The 21,435-nt window shown below is 39.1% G+C and overlaps 1 protein-coding gene across 1 annotated transcript in view; it reads left to right on the top strand.

Annotated features, from left to right (window-relative positions):
• The window catches only part of rnf150b (ring finger protein 150b), a 33,331-nt gene extending 12,349 nt beyond the window's left edge, over positions 1-20,982 (top strand). Inside the window, exons 2-6 of the mRNA XM_038267777.1 lie at positions 14,116-14,366; positions 14,523-14,677; positions 16,766-16,862; positions 16,953-17,211; positions 20,606-20,982. Coding sequence (XP_038123705.1) covers positions 14,116-14,366; positions 14,523-14,677; positions 16,766-16,862; positions 16,953-17,211; positions 20,606-20,724 — 881 coding nt within the window. The 3' untranslated portion in view covers positions 20,725-20,982. The remainder of the gene's footprint in view (positions 1-14,115; positions 14,367-14,522; positions 14,678-16,765; positions 16,863-16,952; positions 17,212-20,605) is intronic.
• Positions 20,983-21,435: the final 453 nt, after the last annotated feature.

Raw genomic sequence — 21,435 nt, 5'->3', positions numbered from 1 at the left:
TGATTCATGTGCATCTGTTACACCTGAGAAAATAAATAATTTCTGTGTCTAAAGGTCAGCAAGGCATGGTGGTGGTAGCATCATGCTGTGTTTCTGCCTGACAACTGCCTTTAAGTTCTTCAGGTTCACTTAAACGACAACAGTACCAGCAAGGTGGTTGAAGCTCCTGTCCCGACAGGACAATAATTGGAAAAGAATTAGAACTGGTTTTGGAGTGGTTACAACACGCTAACATGAACTCCTTGATGCCTATTGTTGCAAATATGCAACAAACCAAAGATATTAGTAGTACAGCATGTACTGTAGCAGCTATTACTCATTCATTGCAGACCTAGGAACCTATGGCCAGCTCTTGTTTCTGGTACATTTGGCCCCTGACTGTGTCAGTTATCATTGGCTGTTATAACTGTTTTCACAAACATTTTATATACCTACATTTCTATTTATGTTTGCACATTTTGGTCAGCGTTACCATCTTCATTTGGTGATTATTTATAATTTTATATGCCTGTTCATAAATTCAGGTATCAAGTTAAAGTTCTTGAAGAGTCTCAACCCTTAACCTGAATTGACTTTAAAACTCTCTAAGGAAATCCACTCAAACTTAATCACCACTTTAAAAAATCCCTGATATTTTTAAATACATTTTTCCCCTTTGGTTTTGTTTTTAAGAAAATAAGTCATTTATTCCTCTGTTTGTAGGATGTGCTAATTGAATTTATAGACTCTCTTTTGAGTCACTTCCAGTTAGTTCAATTAATCTATTATATTTATTACATTTATAGCAGCAAAGTGATTCCTGTTATAAGTTGTGGTTTTATATCTTCCTCTACTTCACGCTTTGTGGGTCCCTCAAACATAATTTTTTTTTATTATGTTTGATTCAATTTGAGTAGTTTGGTTTTCAGTTCCTCAAAAGCCCAGAAGTGCTTTTTAAGCAAAAAGGGAAACTTGACTCATATTTTATGGTTTTTGCAACATAGAGCTCTGAAAATTAGCCTTTTTAGAGCTCTATATCTGTTCCATCCAGGTGGAGCAACAATTCTCAGTGGTAGAGGGTGGTTCACTGGGGAGTCAGACTGGTCAGTTGGTGGTTTGGCTGTCTGGTCAGAGCCATTCGCTGTTAATCCATCTCAGAACAGACAGTGTGGAATCAGCTGCTTCATCATTTCCATGGTTTATCCCACAGATTAGATCAGTGGCGGCCGGCCCATAGGGGGCGCTGGGGCACCGCCCTCCCTGATAAGAAGAGAGAAACGTAAAATATATTTTTAGAAATTAACTCATAAATGTCAGTTTTACTCTCTAGAGTGTGTACCTATAAGCAAAACAAATTATATAAACTACATTTCCCTATCTACTGTCATTAATTTGTGGATTTCCACAGACAGACTCCTACCGTCTCTGTTCTGGGGGCTGTGATCAGACTGCCCCACATTTGCAGAGAATCTGTCAATCATGTACTATTGCTAGGTGAATTTAATGGCCAATCAGCGTCTCAGAACTTTATGGTCTTGGGGCGCTGAAAATACTGCGCTTTAACAGGCTTCTGCACCCATGTGCAGGTGCAGACAATCAGAGGGACAATGGCGAACGTAATGAGCGAGATGCAGCTTCCACCAAATTCGGTGAGATCCTTATTTATCTACCCGTTTGCCAAAAGAACATCCCTGTTGTAGGGTAGGAAAATTTCATGTCATGGTTATTGTGACTGTGACGAATCCACATCCTCTAACTTTGCGCGCCACACACACATTCCTGTTATACTGTGTTTGTGAGGACCAATTCACTCGCGCTGAGCCCAGTAGCTCCATTAACTTAAAACACACAAGGTGTCCTGGTTACCTGCTGGCGTATTGAGGGTGCACACTTAATATTTCAGTGGGGTTAGCCGTGTGTGTGTGTGTGTGTGGGGTGTGGGTGTGTACATGTTTATGCTACGGGGACTTGTCATCTTCAGTCTGGCTGCGTCTTTGCTGGGTTCAAACCCAGTTTGGTGTAATTGAATAAGTCAATGAATCTGTGTAAAATAATTAAGTTGTAAAAATTATTTGTTTTTGTACATCAATTGTTTGTGGAGGTAATATATGGACAAAACTGATTAATGAGAAGAAATCAGAAATAAGAGAGCCTGTGGTGAGGGGCTTAAACTATTTACTGAGGGCTGTGGGAAGAATAGCGGCCATTTTTGTTTTCTGTTTCTTTGTTACATTGCTGGTAACTGGAGGGAGAATGAGGCCCAGAGGATCTTGTACATGTTTAGTTTCTTTTGCACCCTGTTTTGAGTTTTTGAGCACAATAAATCACCAACACCGGTAACCCGACTTAGCCTGGATTCTTGGAGGCCAAAGAACCCCGTCACAGTGACCCAAATCATCACTGTTACTGTTATTATATAGGAAATTAAATCATTACTGTTAAATTGTATGTATTGTCCAATTGTTTATTTGAATTCTTTTTCCGGATTAGTTGGAGACATACACTAGGCTATATCAGCCCCACCAAAAATATTTTTCACCAGCCGCCACTGGATTGGATCAGTGCTGCTGATCTTTTCATGTCTCTCCGACATAATGCCTGTTAAATAAAAAACGTTTGATCATCTGTGATTGGTCCAGGGAAGGAGCTGTCTCTCATCTTTACAGAGGAACTGACTGATTAGCTCGTTTCACCAGTTTTTCCTGTCGTTTCTGAAAGGAACATTTAATTATGATTCATATTTTAAAGGACAGGACTAAGGCTGGGCAATTTATTGCATTTGCAACGTAATCTAAATTTAGAAAAATGAAATTTTCTGATCTCAGTCACTCAACTCTAGTCGCATTTAACAAGAGTAAGACAATACATTTCTCCCTCCAGGGCATGGAAAAAAATAAAACTGGAATAAAACATCTACATGCTTTTGCTTAGTGCATAGGGAAAATGGCAACAAACAAAAAAATCACAATCGTGATATTATTTGAAAATAATCACAGTTTAGATTCTTTGCAACATCGTTGAGCCCTAGACAGAACTTAGATTAAGTTTGATTGGTGGATTGGATCATAAAAGCCTAGATCATAATGTTAAACATTACTTTTAATCACTTAATGCTGTTGTTCAAGCTTCTGTTGGCAGCCTGTCATGTTGTATTATGGACCATTTGGTACATATCTGAGTTAAACCCTGGTGGGATGACTGTCATCACCACCTTTTACAATGCAGGAGCTTTCAAGCATTAGATGAAATATTGATATACTATTATCCACGTAAATTTCAATGACTAACAGTTAATATGCTACTTTTTCTGTGACACAAGATAAAAAAATATATATTTTGTTTAGGTGAGATTGTTGAAACTCAAACGTCCACTCAGTTTGGTAAGATTTTGTTTAATTGCTGAAGGAAACATGAATATTTTTGGACATATCCACTGCCAGGTCCTTTCCCTCTCTGTCCCCTGACTGGATGTTTGAGGCTCCCACACCCAGAGAGAATGCTTTTAATTTCTGGCTGATATTCACCAATAAGTGGAAGTTAAACACAGCTATAATTAACTCTGATGATATCCAGCACTTCCTGTTTTTTTGTTTTTGTTTTTTAAAACTGTACGAAAATTGGTTTATCTGAGATTTAAGGATGAGCGGTTCAGTTTTCTTCACTTTCCACTATTCATGGTTTGGCTAATTTAAATAAATTCCACTGCCTTTCAGAGCAGTGGAAACAGAAAGCACCCAAATTGAACAGGAATCTTTTTTACCTGAGTAAATAAAAGTTATTTAAATCCTTTTAATTTCAGTTAAAAAAGAAGCACTAAAAACTGCAAACTAAGATGATTAGATATTTTTATTACCAAGGTGTTCAGCCTCAGAGAGCATGTTCTACTTCAGCCACACAAAGAGACTTTAAAGCACCGATCTGAGTTTTACTGGCCCACATTTTTGGCTGCTTTTCAATAAAGTCAGACCTGCTGGTTCTAGTTTTCTTTCCATCCTCTATTCCAGGAAACCAACTGCTTTGTTTATATTTTTGTTAAATACAATTAAAAGTAGGAATGACCATAAAAATGAAACGGTTTCAGTTTTTTTTCCAAATAATTAGTTGTTTTGTATCCCACAGGAAATGAAGGGAGTACACACTGTATCAGCAGATACTTTCCCAACCTTTGTGTGGCTTCTTTTTTAGCTTAGTAAACAAAAGTGCATGATTTGATTTATTCAGTTGGTGTTCATCGGCAGGAAAGTGGAATGTGTTCATTTCTGATGCATTTAATAAGCAGGGAAAAATAAGGGTTTTAGGAACTGCAAATCAGCAGCAATGGCCAATCTGTAGAAATCTCTCCAAGTCCCATCAGTGGTTGGTAGCCTAGTGAGACCATCCTGATCTCGCAAGCTTTCAAGGTTTCACTCGCAGATCAGTCTGGCTACTTTCCGTTAAAGAAAATTTGGAGCCGTTCACCAAACGAACGTCCAATCAGCGTTGGCTTTGAGGCGGGTTGAGGTGTGACGCAACGAGAAGTGCAACAGTTCCGTCTAAAGAACGTGGCGGCTTCAGCCGATGAAACTACACAGTATTTCTTCTCCCGACTGGTTTCGGCAAGAGCAGCAAGAGTAGCCTGGCTTGTGGTAGTATTTTCATTGTCGCTCTGTTAGTACGTCATATGCTTCGTTGATCTGATTGGTTTATTTGGCCCGTCTTATCACCAACATAGGCCAATCAGCTAACCAGTATTTTCGCCCCTCCCCAAAATTTCTTCAATGGAAGGTTTCCAAGCGGAGTCAGGTTAGTGGATTGGTGCATTATAATGAAAACAAATTGAACACAACACCACATCACTTGTCTAAATGCGATATAAGCTATAATTCAATTGTACCTAATGTACATTAGCCTATCTATCCTTTATTGTTTTATTTATTTATTATTAGTCAAGAACAGATTATCAAAAATATTTTAAGAAAATAGGGAAAACTTGTCCATGAAAGCTATAAAGTTGAATAAAAACTTCTGTAATCGTTGAAGTAATTGTAATTAATGAATAACAAGATTTAATCTTTTTTCTTTAACTGTCTTTAATGATGAACATTATTTTAGTTTTAGTGCTAAGCAGATTTTATCAAAACGAAAAGCTGCTCGAGTGTTGATTTCTGGGAATGTTGACTAAAAGCTCAGCTGAAAAGCTTGTGATTAATTTTTGTGGTCACAGCAGCCAGCCTAAGAGTCAGGTTTAAATTAGGATTGGTTCAAAAGGTTTGGGTTATATAACTACTGTGAGGGACCTCACAGTTTTACAGGAGCAGTATTGATCCTAGGGGAATATTTTTAGGTCAACACCAATCAATGTTATTTTGTTCAGTCAATGTGAGTTCAGCGTTGGCCTAGAGGGATTTAATCCAACTTGTGCTCTTCCAGTCCCCGCATAGAGCAAATACAGTCACTGCTGGGCAAACAATCAGGAGCTGCATCTCAGGTTTCTCAGTATTTATATTTCCTGAAGAGTGAGAAAGATAAGAGTTTATACCATAAAACTATGACCCAGGAAATTACAACAATGTGCACTTTACATTGCATATAATACTTTATTCATATATGAGTTGCTACTTTTTTTTTAGATAGACAGTTTGAAGTCCAGATAAAAAGAGAATTTATAATTTCATACCATTATAAGTAATTAAGGTGATATCTCACTAGGATTGAGAATTGGCATGTGTGTTGTGATACGATGTGTCACAATACTTGTACATAATACTATATTATCACAATATTGCAATTACCCTATATTTTATGATAATTCACCCAGCTATCAAAATGAAATGTATAGATAAAAAAGAAGCAAGTTCTGTATATGCTCATCAGAAGGTACTGATCATTCAATTATTTTGGCATCCATGTTGTTTGGGGTTGAGTCAGTCCACGTTTTCCACTGTGACTGCCTCAGCAAAAGGTCTCCATGGCACTATCTTAACAGAGTGGTGGTGCATTGTTTTTAGGTTAAAAGTTTGTTGTTGTTTTTTTAATGATATTAGGAACTGAAAGATCAATATTATATTAAGCAGTCGAAAATCAGGATATATCGCCAAATTGATTTTTTTTGCTCCCCACACCCCTTTAACTCACCATAGTAAAACTGAGTTTTTGTATAACTGTGCTTCTTGCTATGTTTAATTTTGGGTACAGAAGAATAAACTGAAACAACGTCTTGTGTGGTCTCCAGATAGAGTCTGATCATCAGCCTTTGGGTTATTCTCTCCATGTGAATCCCTAAAAAATTCAAGATAACCATTTCACTAGCCAGCCGGTTGGTGTTTTCTGTACCGCCTCATTGCTTTTTAGCCAGCCCATTTCATTTAGGGGGATGTAATAAACTGGTCAGAAATATTTAGCAAATGGATATAGAACTAAAGGTTGCATGAGAGTTTGCCCAACCAGTCTACATGTGTTTTGGGGAACTCGAGAAATCATTTGACTGTGTCCTTCGGGGGACTCGTTTTTGGTGAGGGTTGGACTCCGCCAAGGTTGCCCTTTGTCACCGATTCTGTTCATAACTTTTATGGACAGAATTTTTAGGTGCAGCCAAGGTGTTGAGGGGATCTGTTTTGGTGGCCTTAGGATTGCGTCTCTGTTATTTGCGGATGATGTGGTTCTATTAGCTTCATCAGGGCGTGATCTACAGTTCTCACTGGAGCGGTTCGCAGCCGAGTGTGAAGCGGCCGGGACGAGTATCAGTGCCTCCAAATCACAGACCATGGTCTTGAGGAAAAGCTTAGAGTGCCTTCTCCGGGTGTGGGAGGATGTACTGCCCCTAGTGGAGGAGTTAAGTATCCTGGGGTCTTGTTTATGAATAAGGGGAAGATGGAGTGTGAGATCGAAAGGGCGTATTTGTGCGGCGTCTGCTGTGAAGCGTGTGCTGTACAGGTCTGTTGTGGTGAAGAGAGAGCTGAGCCAAAAAGCAAAGCTCTCCATTTACCCTTCGATCTACATTCCTACCCTCATCTATGGTCATGAGCTTTGGGTCATGACCGAAAGAACGAGATCCCGGATACAAGCGGCTCGAAGGAGTTTTCTCCATAGTGTGTCTGGGCTCTCCCTTAGAGGTAGGGTGAGGAGCTCAGTCATCCGGGGAGGACTCAGAGTAGAGCCGCTGCTTCTCCACATCGAGAGGAGCCAGTTGAGGTGGCTCGGGCATCTGGTTAGGATGCCTCCTGGACGTCTCCCTGGTGAGGTGTTCGATGGATGGATGGATGGATGGATGGATGGATATAGTTATGGATTTGTTTTTGCTACCCTGCTCCTAATAGCTTTATAATAAATAGATCAGCAGACTTTTTTCCAGATTATTATTATTGGTTGATTTAAAGTTGAAAGCTAGACTGACTTTAGGTTCCCTTTGGCTATAAATGTTTTGCTGCCTTTGCCTTCCCGGTGGAGGTCAGCAATCTAGACATCATGCATTTTGCTAATCGATGAACCAGCCTTTTAACATTTACTCAATTACTAGAGCAGTTGACAATTGTTTCAGTAGTTTCACAATAGATGCGATTAACTCTTTAAGCCATATTCTAGATCAAGTCTGCATGTGTGAAAACACCCTTAATTTCAACCTACTGAAACTTGTAGTAACCTCAGTTATTTAAAGTAGTTAAAGCCTATGTTTAAATGGATCAGGTGGTAGGGTTCCACATCAAGAACTAAAAATTGTTCAGAACCGATTCAGATTACTTGACAATTATTTAAATAGCGAAACACTATTATTCAGATTTATTGTTTTAGCCCTAAACAGGAAACTGAGAGATGTTTTTAAAGGGTGTTTTCTTAGATATAAAAGTATTGCTAGAATCATTCTATTCGTAAAATACTGCCATAGAAATGATTTAAAAGCTGCTTAGGCTTTTCCTATGTTGATGAACTCAATTGTCAGATGGATCTGACATGCTGTATTTAATAGTCAAGTCCATTCGTTTAGTATAGCAACTTTAGAGTGAGGGACTCAAATATATAAACATCGCAAAATGCTTTTGAAATACTTTTCCTAAAAACTAAACTATACATTCAGTAAAGGTTTTTTTATATGTTTAACTGTTGTTTATATAAATCTATTTTTTAGCTCCAGAAAAAAAGACTGAGCTTATTATCACACTTGGAGACCAAGATGCTCCTTGAAGGTTTTATCGGCACAGTAGAGAGAAAAAACAAAGGCCCAAGCAGTCAGCCTTGAGGTGCTCCGTAACTGATAGCATTATGATTTGTCTTTACACTGTTTTCTAGCATAATCTAGAGAAGGTTATCAGTTTATTATTTATTATTATTTTTATTTTAACTTAAGTTGAAACGTTTGGATAAATATTCTCCTCAAGTGACCCCTCAAAACACAAAAAAGTGATGTGATTACAAATATTTAGTCTCATGTCCACCTCTACTAACTTTAATGTGGCTCCTTATTGAAATGTCTTCAATCTCATTTGCTTTAACAATACTTAACATGTACAAACTTCAGTGAGATAATTCCTTCTGTTTGCCTGCTTCTAATTACAGAAACTGTAAAAGTGTGTCTGCACACACCAAGTTGCTTCAAACTTGTTGAGACATGGTGCCACATTGCTGTGTGCATTCTTCTGCTCAGACTTGGAGCTCACATAAACCTGTTCTTACGTGTTTAAGTCTAACTTTTTTTCTTTTAGTTTGGCATCTGCATCTGTTTCACATTGAAAGCAAACGTTCCTCTGGGGTATTTTTTCCCACTCTTTGGGGTTACGTCAGGACTCATTTGTATAGAGTCAGGCCTCAGTCACAAGTTAAACCTCAGATTTAAATCAGAAACACCAGAGTTGTGGTCAAGAGATTAAATTTTCTCCTCAAATGTTCAGGACTAAAAAGGCTTGTGTTCATCAATGGCCAAGATGAAGTCTGTTTTTAGCCACAGAGACAGCAGCAGACGTTTTCTCTCATGCTTTGACTTGGAGGTGCCAAATCATTGCAACCCTGACATTTGAGCCAAAAGTTTGTCTTCAAAGTTTATTTTAGAAGTTCCTCTTTTAGTCTAACTTTCTATCTTGCTATTAAGAATTTTATTTATTTGACCGTCTGGGGCTGTTGCTAATTTGATCTTTAACAGAATGTTAATAATATCATGAAAGGATAGCTCGGAAAATTAACAAACTGGGCCTTAAAAACCCACAGGAATGGATGAAGACTTTCTACAATAAAGAACTCCTTCAAAGAGACAAATCAGATGACTTAAAACTAATTGCACCACTTAAACTAACTGTAAGGATATTTACTGTAAAATTAAGGACTAGGGCTCCTTTTCTCTCAGCTGTTAAATGGGTTAAACACATTAGCTCCAATCAGTCTTGTATGTCGAGGCGGTTTTAGTTCAAATGAAACTTGGTCACTCTCTGTTTGTTCCCATGGATTATAATGGTCAAACCTGTCATTCCTGGTCATCTGTAGACTTTGGTCTCTGTTGGTCTGCACACGTTGCTGCTTTGAAAATCAGATTAGAGTTTTACCCATTATTATCTCTTTGCCAGTTAATCCTGGAGTACTGTTTTTAAATCAAAGTTTTAGATGACACCACAGCTAAGGATGACGGGACTCGAGGAGGGATGGAATAAGAAAAACCTAAAATAACTGCTTGAAAATAAACAATTCTTAGTTAAAAACTACTGCAAAGTATTATACATCATGTTTACGCATACACCAAAATTGTTTCTCTATTTTAACTTCAGAATAGGAGCATTTGCTGTAATTTATCCCAGGGCTATTTAATAAGGTTGAGCTTGGGAATCTGTGTCTCTGTTTTCACACAGCGGAATAAAAAAGTCTGAATTGCATCTTTGGTAAACTAACAAGCCGTCTGAATGAATATAGGAAATTGTAGATCATGTTCCTACTACTTTCGTAGGGTCAGCAGTAAGAACCCTATTTTGGCAAGGGAAGGAAGTCCAGTTTGCCGTGTTAAGTTCGCACATACTTTTAGATGTCATTACGAGTTGGAAATGCACATGAATGGTGCTTGTAATATTAGCACTACAGCCTTTAAAAAAAAACAATAAAATAACTTAAATAACACATAGATTCAGTTGAACGTATTTTATTTATATAGAGCCAGTTTACGACACATGACATCTCAAGGCATTTTAATTCAATCAGATCATTCAGTTAGACTGGTTAAATGTTTTCTACATCAGAAACCCAGTTGATTGCATTGAGTCAATGATTTAGCCGGTTTTATTCCTCCTGAATGATCCTGTTACGACCATAGACATTTGATTGCGTTGTCGTTGACTGCAGATTAGTGGCCTTCTACTTATACATTCGTACATGCAAAAGGAATATAAAAGCACTGATCCCAAAATACTTTCTATGTTAGAAAAAGTAACTGTAAACCAGCTCCATTCGTGGCACTCTCTAGGAAAGAAATAATTGAGCAGAACAATTAAGCAGAATATTTAAGCTGTAGAAATCTGAGCCAACTGTCATACAAAAAAGGATTAAAGAGCGCACATACAGTTAGTAACAGTAAAGGGGTTAGGATTAGTCTATGTCTAGGAGAGAAACAGGACTAAACGGTGAAAAAGAGGCTTAACTCTATAATCTATAATGGAAGTTACCAGCAGCAGCCCAGCTAATGGTAGATAATGCTATTGCCAGAGAGGGTTATACTATAGTTTCATTTTTCAGAAAAGTACTGCTCTATTGCTTTTCATGAAGTACCTGGTTACAGGACATGTGAAGAATAAGTGGGGGGTTATTTCAGGTTCAATATTGCTGAAGAAACAATTGGGTTTTATTTCAAGATATTTAGCTATTTCATTATTTGTAACAGATGTTATAAAGACTTTTGATACGAATTTCACAGATTTTATTGTTAATGGGGTATTGATGAGGTAGTGACCATGATTTGCTTCAGTCTATTCTATTAAAAATGGAGTTCTGGTAGAATTTGCCTCTTGGTTGGCGGTATTTGGATTGTTTAAATGTGTTGCGTATGTGTTTGTAATGGTATTTGGTGCTAAAAAAAAAATACAGTCTGTTGAGAAACCATTTGGGTCACAGTTGGAGTAAATTGTGATGATTTTTATAATTGCTAGAGTCCATTGGGATTGCACTAATTGATTTGTATTCCTTGTATCTTAATGGGAACTGAAATTTCATCAAAAAGTTGTCATTGCTAATTATATTACCATGATTGTCTATTAATTTAAAGATGGTTGTGATAACTTTATTTATCCACACTGCCTCATAAATTGACTTTTTATTTTTTGTAATATATTTTGTTCAACATTATACATGTGTTTGGTGAGAGAACCGAACGGTTCGGAGTGTTTTCATAAACCGTTCCATCCCATATATATATATATGTATATATATATACATATACATTTATATATATATATATATATATATATATTTTTTTTTTTTTGAACAAAAAATTTAAATGTTTTCTATATTAAGCTAGTTTCCTTATGTAAATTTTTAATATCAAACTGGTTTCCATGTACTATATATGTATATATTTATTTTTTCTACATTAAACTGGTTTCTATATCTACGTTATTGATGTTAAACTGGTGTCATACAAATTATCTTTATTATTACACTTGTGTCCCACTTGTACGTTTAATGATAAAGGGGTTTTCCATATCTTCATCACAGTTGTAGGCTGTCTGATAGGACGTGCTGTAATACCCGCCGCAGGATTATAGAAATCCAGTGAATAGTCCTCAGAGAGACTTGCATAATCTCATGTTCAGGCTGAATCCTGGAGCCGATCGGTCTACTGCAGCAAATCCAGGCCACTCCACGCATCACCCACCACGCCGGCTCATAAAGTGTATTTTTAGAGTTGTGGTCGTCATGGCGATGTAGGGATGTGTCGGGCTCAAGCTGTTATTGGATCAATAAATGGGGTTGAACACGGTCTCTGAGGTTGATTCCGAAGTGAAAAGTCTAGATAAACCTCGGATGAGAATATATGCAATAAAAAGGAGTTTTAGGAGTTCAGAAATGAAGTACAAAATATCTAAACTTTAGAGCAAAAACAAAATAAGAGACAGAACCTGTACTTGTGTGTATACCTATAACCATTTGTTTTTAAAAAAAGAAAAAAAGGCAGACTACTACTTTGAAAACACTGTAATCCTACATTATTATAAACTCCTGAGTATCACTCCTTGTTTTCATTTTCGTTTTTTTTTTTATGATCTTCAAAGAGTCTCTTTGGAACCAAGAACCTAATCTTGAAAATTAGCTTTGTGTTTTAAAAATATGAGCTCATTTCACTGCGGCATCAGAAGACTTATCATCTTTGTCTCTTATTTTCTGACCTGAGGTCTACCGGTGGTTCGACCCGAGTCGCAAACTGTGTCAAACAAAACTGAGTGTTTGCTATTGCACTTCAAAGTCAAACAGGAGGTGGTGGTATGACAGCTTCTATATTGTGCATAGCTGTGAAACTAGCAAGTTTGTTTGCAAACTGATCTGTGGCTAAGATCTAAATGACAGGAAATGGGAGGTTGCGTTTTGTCTTGGGGGGTCATATCTATGCTAGAGCTCTGTTTTAGTTTTTATCTGATGACTTGGGCAGATTATAATCCCAGCTTGGTGATTTGGATCGTTTTTTTATTCTGGTTTTACAGCAGATCATCTGACTTGAAGCTCAGGGTTTCAGAGGGTCAAACTGTCTTCTTCTTTAGAATCAGGTGTTTATGCTACAGGAAACCTTTTTACAGTTGATATGACCGCTTTATCGCTGATCATGAATGCTCTGAAAACAGCCCAGCATGGAGGAGCCTTAAGATGTGTTGCAAAAAAAATAAAAATGATTGTTGTTTTTATTTTAGATCCTCATCCTAGCTGGTTGGAAGATTAAATTATTTCCAAATCGTCATTCATGAACGCATCCTTTGTGTCCTGTCTGCATACTTTCTATTTCTCAGTGAAGTTCAGGAAGTTGTTTCCCAGAACCAGTTATTGACTCTCCATTAGAATAAGAGTCTAAAGGAGCTCATTTTACTTTGGGTTTACGTTCATTGGATATACTTTTCATGCTTCACAGCCTGAAAATATCAGTTTTTATTAATGATTTTGCTTTGATTGGATAGATGACTAAGTTTTATTTCTCTGAAATACCACTTGGTCATTAGTATTCAGGCCCTTCCATCAGTATAGAGTAGATCCTCCCCTTTGTGTACGTACACCCAGAAGTCTTCGTAGGAATGATGCAGCAAGATTTCCAACTCTGGATTTGGGGATCCTCCCCAGATCGTCTCCAGTTCTGTCAGGTTGGATGGTGAACGTTGCTTAGCAGCCGTTTTCAGGTCTTCCAGAGATGCTCAGCTGGTTTTAGGTCAGCGTTCATTAAAGAAAACAGCTATTTTTAGGCTGTAAAGCATGAATAAAGGCTGGTTTATACTGAGAAACCAGGTTGTCTATCAGTTAACGCAGTTATGACCCCATCCCCTCCGCAGATACTCTGATGCACCTCTCCAGAATTGTAGGTGACTGCAGACAGGAGGCCTCTGATTGGTCAAATCTACATCCACTCTACACTATGCGTATTTGTTTGGTACCTTGTTTGGAGGCTTGTTTTGTTTGTATGACCGCCATTGTGGGAAATGACTCTTGAAGATGGACCAGCTGGAAGAGCAAGGTGCGTGAGAACGATTGGACACTTTTTCCACCTGGATCCCCGCTCTTTTTCGCCCTCATGTCCCTCCGGTGGCGCACAAACTGGCCCCCACTTCCTCACCACCTCAGCCGTATCTAGACCCACAGCTAGTTCGTTAATATCTATATCTGCCACGAACTCACTACAACACGCTGCTGCGGGAGGATAACCAGACCTTAATGCATATAATAAACCTGAGGTTTTATTTGTCGGAGCTGCTTGGTTCCTGGTTAGGTGTATTAAATGATTTTTGTCATTATTTATTTCTTTAAGACTAGAGTTTGGATTTGGTGCATCTTTTCTTTTGCATTGTTTGTTGCTAAGTGACCCCTGACCTCAGGGTACGAGTTAGTAAAGATTAAACTTCTTTAGGTGTTTTAAAATTGGTGAAAGGCGTTTTTCCTGCAGGTTTAGGATCTTTCTGAATAAAGTCACTAAGAAAACACGGATCATTTCTTTCATCCCAGGTATAGGTGAGGTGGTCGCCATCATGATCCCGGAGCCAAAAGGCCGTGAGGTGGTGTCCCTGCTGGAGCGCAACATCACGGTCACCATGACGATCACCATCGGGACCAGGAACCTGCAGAAGTATGTGAGCAGGACGTCGGTGGTGTTCGTATCAATATCCTTCATCGTGCTGATGATCATCTCCCTGGCCTGGCTCGTCTTCTACTACATCCAGAGGTTCAGATACGCCAACGCACGGGACAGGAACCAGGTACAGACATCAGAGGCGCAGCTGTGGCCTTTAGATTCTGACTCCTCCAGGAAAGGAAGCAGATGTTTATTTATTTTATTTAAACATAATAATGAAGCTTAATTGTTGTTTAATCCTGGACCTGGTTCTCATTCTTGTTTAATTTTTGGTCTGCAGCGTCGCCTTGGCGACGCAGCTAAGAAGGCCATCAGTAAACTCCAGGTCCGCACCATCAGGAAGGGCGACCAGGAAACGGAACCAGACTTTGACAACTGCGCCGTCTGCATAGAAGGCTACAAAATCAACGACGTGGTCCGCATCCTGCCCTGCAGGTGAGTATGCCAACATTTTTCACTTCCAAAGAACGAAGCTTGGAAGAGGCGGTTCTGCTGTGGGTTACAGAACCATCACTCTGTCATATGACCGCGTGGAAATCTGTTCCCTGTGTTTAGAGAGCAGTGAGTTCTGGGGTTAAAGTCATAGGGAAGTCGTATTTAAATGTCAAATCATTCTGGCTTAAACATGTATATTAATGTACTCTTTATCAGACCATATTGTACGAAAAATTAGAAAATTTCTATTTTTTTTTTTTTTTTATCTCGTCTCTTTTACATTGATTTTATCTAGGCCAGTTAGTTATACGTCAGCTTGTACACCTAAATTTGGCCAATCATATATCAGAGGTCATCTGTCAATCAAATTTTTTTCGGTCATAGCATCTTGACTCATATGTCGCCGCTAATATACGCTGTTGAAATAAGAAATAAGACTGATTTCCTTTCCCATTGAGTTCCATCCCAGTGTTCACAGGGATGGACGTCTGTGTCTTCAGCAGGCGTAGAGCTAACAGAACTGGCAGCGTTGCGAGGCAAGGGCTCAAACATGTACGGCTGTAAGCCTTCTACACCAAACCAAGCTTCTGCCGCCCTGGCGTCCTCTTCCACAACAACTTCGTCCCCACTTTCCTCCTCTAAATAAAAAATGTAGGACGGAGGAGACTCATCTACGACCTCCGACACTAAACTCTCCTCCTCTTGCATGTTTCCTCTGTCCATAGCATTCCTTGACGGTGTCATTTCTAAGTCACCAATTTAGTCCTACTTGGTCCCAATGTAATTTCCCATTGGGAACCTACTAGCACTAAATTGCGAACTGTTTAGCAAGATGCTTCCAGAAACCGGCCACAACCAAACTTGCTTGCGAACCTTCCGCCACAACAATCCCGCCCTCTTGATATTCGACCAATCACATTCACTTTATTCACTCGTGTAAAGTCGGGCACCACTCGGGAGAATTCGGAAATGCAACGTTTGGAAAAGCCGCTTCCCTACAACTTTAAATGTCAGGGGTAGAGATCAGGACACCCTGCTGTCTAACTAAAGGGCCAACACTCCTTAGAATGAGCTGCATTTGAGGCCCCACAGCGTCTAACTTTGTTCACTGCAGTTAGTCAGAAATGAAATTGTTGTTTTAACCAGCTGGAGGCTCTTAAAAAGCACCTATAGGCGTCCTGAGCTAAAAGACCATAGGAATTGGCAGCTTTAAGGTAGTCAAGGTTGTTTTTCTTTCAGTTTTGACCAGCATTCATGTTCTGATGGGTGCAGGCATGTGTTAATTTCAATGAGTCATATGGGATTGGTGCAAAACATGGTGGCAATGGCAGGAAGTCTCTCTGTTAAAATGTTTTTCCTCCCATTAATTGGATAATTCGGCCATAAAAGTAAGAAAATTATAATAAATGGAAGCAAAAGCCTTATTAAAACGGAGTTATTTTCAGTGCTTGTTTTTTTTTTTTTTGTGTTTGGTAGAAATAAACTTTTTCTTATTGGATTTTCTGCACATTTCGTTGTTGTTGTTATTTGTTTTAGCTAATGCCATAATTCAGAGAGGTTTCAGAGAACCAGAATAATCCCATTTAACAAAGGTACCAGTCAGGAGAAGGATTCCTTGATCATTTATAAAATAATATGAAAACCAAATTATTTATTTTTGTTCTTTAATATCAGTCATCTGGAGTCAGATGTTACCTTTTGGTCTCAACAGGAGCTTTAAACTTTTCATAAAGCGCCTTTACAACATTATCCATGTCCTGTGAGGGAATCCTGTGGCGTTCCCAATCCAGATTTGATCCATGATCCGTCTCCACCCAGGAACGAAGGCCAGTATGCTGTACAGGTGGAATAAAGGCAGCTGTTATGTCCATGAAGAATATTTTACTCCCCCAGATTTTTCCATCATTTAGTCTTGTTTTCTCTTGGTAGAGAGAAAAGTCTCCAACTTTCGTTCAGCCTCACATGAAATTGTTTTTCTGACTTGGAGACCAGGAAGCGTGTTCTCTGATGTAGCTGGATAATAGTCCCCTCAGACTGCTTCCTCTCTCCTGACGGCACAGATCAACACTGGTTTCCTTTTGTTTTCAGACATTTGTTCCATAAGAGCTGCGTTGATCCGTGGCTGTTGGACCATCGCACCTGTCCCATGTGTAAGATGAACATCCTGAAGGCTCTTGGCATCGCTGTGAGTCCAGCTATTTCCCTTCACCGATCTGCTTGTGTTCATAGTTTTATGACCATTAATGCGTTAACATATTCCCCTTCCTCCTTAAAGCTGAACGCAGACTGCTTGGACGACCTCCCCCTGGACTACGACCTGGCCCTGGGCGGCGTAGGCGGCGTTGGGATGGGCGGAGTAGGTGCTCTGGCCCTGGAGGCCGTGGTGTCCGGGGCGTCCAGTGACGGGACGCTGAGCGAGGGCGGCTCTTCGGTGGTGCTGGACCCCGGCGTGCGGCGGGTGGGGCTCCCACAGGACTACCAGGACCATGACCCGCTGAGAGACAGTCCCATAACAGCCACTGATGCCCACACAGGTTGGACACGGACACACTGCTGGGGCTTTACTGACACCTAGTGGCCAGTTGGATTCACTACACCTAACGCCTTTCTGGATGCTCAAATCCTTCTTAAATTTAGGTTGTTTGTTTCAGAATATGGAAGATAAAACAGACTCAGATGTTTTCATCTATCTTGAATATTGAATAAAGACAACAAGAGCTGCACAGATATGTGTTAAATATGTTAAACACAGGTTTTCCTTCTTTTTTTTTTCCAACTAAGGATAAATATGTTTAGATACCTAATGTTTAAAAGTTTTGCTGAAAGATTCAGGAAGAAGTTTTTGAATTCAAACGTTTCAATGGACCTGGGGAGCACAGACAGGTTCCTAGATGAAGTATTGAAAATGTTTATTTTTCAGATTGAGTTTTACTAAGTGTATTCTTTTCAGATTGCCTTCTAAAGATCTCATTCGCTTTGCTTCTGGGGAGGCAAAGGGGGGAGGCAAAGCGGGGAGGCAGTTGGTCTGCATGGGTGTTAGCAACATTTTTATTAGTCATCAGCCAGGGTTTGTTATTGACCATTAAATGAAGACAGTGCGATCTTTGAAAAACTAAATCTAAATAACAATTTGAAAAAAGGAAAACAAAAAACAAAAAAATCTGTAAAAAGAAGAATTGAAAACTAAAATATAAGAAGTTACTTTTAAAACCTCTTTTTTTTTATATTAAGAAGTTTTTCAAATGTTTATTTACAAAATACGTCCTTTTCCACAATAATGGAACAAAAGTCACGCCATATAGGGGGCTCTATGCAGAATTAATGCTTTAGAAAACTCCCCCTGCACCTTTAAAACACCATCCCACAGTTAAGCATGGTGGTGGCACCATTATTCTGTAGGGAAGCCGTTCCTTATTGGTGCCTCAGTGTTCAGTCTTTCTGCTCAGCATAACTGAACTTTATTGTAAAAAAGAATGTGACACATGTTTCTAATGTTTAATTTAAGGCTACCGCCCCCTGAAAGGGTTCAATCCTAATGGCTTGTTCCCAGTTCTCTTTGCCGGAAAACAATTACTCTTTAACATCTTTAACATCTTAACACTTCTTTTTAACATGATTTAATCTAGATTATCAGATAACGGGTTTAAAGCAGACGGTTCATGTTGTTGTCGGCTTTAGAAGTGGGTCTTCTTCTCACATTCGCACTTCTTTACATTTCAAGAATCTGTTGGGTTCTGATTGTCAAGATTTAGAAAAGATTATTTTCATTCCGATCAGTTTAATCTCAGATTAGATTGCTGGAATAAAAAAACCCTTTTAGCTGTTGCCTGAATATCATGACTGTATCGTTATCAACATAATGATATCAGTGTTATATTAACCTTCAGCAGCAGTTTCAGGTGTTGACGTTAAGGATTTTTACCACTTGCCCTTTGGGCAAGTGACTTTCACATTTCATTTGCCCAGAAGCAATTTTTACTTGCCCAGTATAATGTTTGATAAATATAGTTCCTAATATTATTTTTGTATATATATCAATGAAACATGTTTGTTTTTTAAATGTTTTTTGTAATTCAGTATCTTTTAAGTTTCCAGGTTCCTGGTGTGTATATGCATGCGTCAGATAATGAACTCAAGCCTACATTACCGTGTTAACATGCTTTTCATTCCTTCCTGCATATTCTTTTCAAACTAAACTTTGCTTTAAACTGTTGTGTGCTTGGAAAAATATAAATTGTAATGTTAAAAATCTAAAAAAAACTTGACAGGTTAAAAACTTAAGATAAATCACAAGACAGAAGTCAATGTCACACATGAATAACTTTTATTTTAGAGTCACGGTTTATAGAAGATAACACTATTAATATAATGTGACTTTTCTAGAGAATCATTATACATAGTTATTTTATACAGGGTTTCACAGGCTTACATAATTTCAGAATTCCCTGACTTTTAACTGACTCAGGATTAGTTTTCCCTGACAAAATAAATGCAGCAACAAGACAATAATAATAACATAGCAGGTCACCAATGTAACATGTTTAGCTCTATAACATTTCAATGCACCTCTCAAATGTCTAAGAGAAAAAAAATTAATGAACATTTTTTACTGTATGACCTGCATCACTGTACAGAGGACTGCCATATGATAGCGCTTTCTAGCTTGTCGTTTTGGTAACTACATCAAAATTACCGCTAGGTGGACAAAAATCACCCGGCTTTTTCAAATCACGCGAGAATGTGTACAAAACAACTAAAATGGCGCCAGCAACGCTTCTGGGTCGTTTTCATCGAATGTTGGTGATTTTAAAGTAATTTTGAGTGAGTGATAATTTTTTTTTTTTTGCGATCATTGAACTTGCCCGGCGGGCAAATGAATTGAAATTTGTACTCTCCTAACAATAAAAACTACTTGCCCCGGGCGATCGGACAATGGTTAACATCCAGCCCTGAGTTTGTATTTAATGACTGCTGTGAAGAAAAAGCTTTTTTGGCATTCTAATCGATTTGCAGTTCTATAAATCAAACCCAGAAGAACATTTCCCATTTATGCATACACCTCAGTGACATCAGAAAACCATGTGTCACAGAAGATGTGTCACTATCTGATAGGATGTGTCATTATGTGGTGTCTTATCTCTATGGTGTTCCTGCTCACGATTATAGAAATATATTCCTCTTCATTTAACCCGTTAAATCCTTAAGAAGAGTGACTGTAGTATTATCTATATGGGAAGCTCAATATCTTTCTCCCAACCTGACGACTTAACATTAAAGAAGATGGACTTGATCCTGACAATAGATCTGATTCAACTAATCTGACTTCTGAGGGAGATTAAATAAAACAATAGAATATAGAAATTATACTATGGGGTAGGAGAAGCTATGATCAGTGAAGAAATATGAACCTTTATTAGAAGTTAAATGGTCTGTTTTATGAGTAGTAAGGCTTAAATCTAGCTAATGTGTAGAGAAAAGATGCTGCCATACCTGCAGTTTTTAGAAAGTACCGGGTCAGGAGGTCACACTGTTCTGATCGTTCATATTATTCACTAACTTCTGTAATCTTTATTTATATATATATAATCTGAGTGAGTCAGAGTGGATGAGAAAATCTTGGAAAAGTCACAGTGAATGGTTTCACACTGAGCTTCACCAGGTGATCTAAAGTCTTTGAAGCTCTGCAGAAAAAGCAACGGATCATTAAGCAGCAGGAATGTTTTTAATGAACGGGTAGAAATGTTCTGATCCGCCATCCACCCCGTGATGAGTCACGGAACCACCTAGAACCAGCAGTAGAGGGCAGATAGGGAGGTTCAGTTGAATCCTCTTCGGTCGGTTCTGTTGTCTCTACAGTTTGGTCACGTGACCAGCTTCATTTTTTTTAACAGGAAGCGTTTTCTCTTCTTCCTCCTCTTCATCTTCCAGGTGAGCTTCAGCCCATGGCGAGCAGCGCCTCCGTGGCATCTCTGGTCATCGCCGTGGAAACCGGCCTGTCGGACGAGGAGGGGTCCATCGGACAGCCTCGGATGGGAGCCAAGTCCTGAGAACAGCACAACAGAACCAAGCCAGAACCAGGCCAAAATAAACAAGACTCAGAACAATCTTTAGGTCCGGAGAGAGGTCCAGCCCGACTGAAGAATAAAATCTGACCCAAACCTGGTTACGGTTTACGCTCGCCTAAAATACACTGATCCAGAACCAGCGCTGTGAGGGTCCGACTAGGTTTGGACTTCTGAAGCAGACCTGTTGGGTTCAGAGGAATTGGATTTTATCTGTTGTTTCAGTGTTAACCTTCTTAGTTTTCCTCATCCTCAGCTTGTTCTGTTAGAACCCTCGTTGGCCCGGACAGTCTTCCTCCCAGAACCTGGTTCTCTAGCTCCTAAATGGCTCCACCTCCTTCTAACAGCTGTTATCTTCAGAGACTGGAAGCTCAGCAGGAGGTTCTGCTGTGAGGAGGAGTCCTGGTATCTTGTCCAGCAGTTAAACTCGACCCGATAACACTCTCTTTGTTTTGGTTCTCCAGTCTTTTGGCCGCGGCTCTGTTTGTGGTGAGACTGAAGGACTTGATTAAAAAGAACCGGGCTGCTCCAGGAGCTGGACCCGGCAGTGTTACGTTGACTGCAGTATTGAACACCTCAGTATTCCCTCCTTCCTTTTTTCCCTCTGCTGAGGTTCGGTTCCAACGTTTCCTCTGCTGTTTCCAAAAGTTAAAGAGAATTAAAGGTTCTCACTTCTGGGGGGAAACTGAAGTTAAA

Source organism: Cyprinodon tularosa, unplaced genomic scaffold (genome assembly GCF_016077235.1).
Source record: "Cyprinodon tularosa strain WSP-4 unplaced genomic scaffold, ASM1607723v1 ctg684, whole genome shotgun sequence".
NCBI lineage: Eukaryota > Metazoa > Chordata > Actinopteri > Cyprinodontiformes > Cyprinodontidae > Cyprinodon > Cyprinodon tularosa.
Note: the sequence above shows the minus strand (reverse complement) of the source record. Positions and strands in the feature narration are given on the sequence as shown.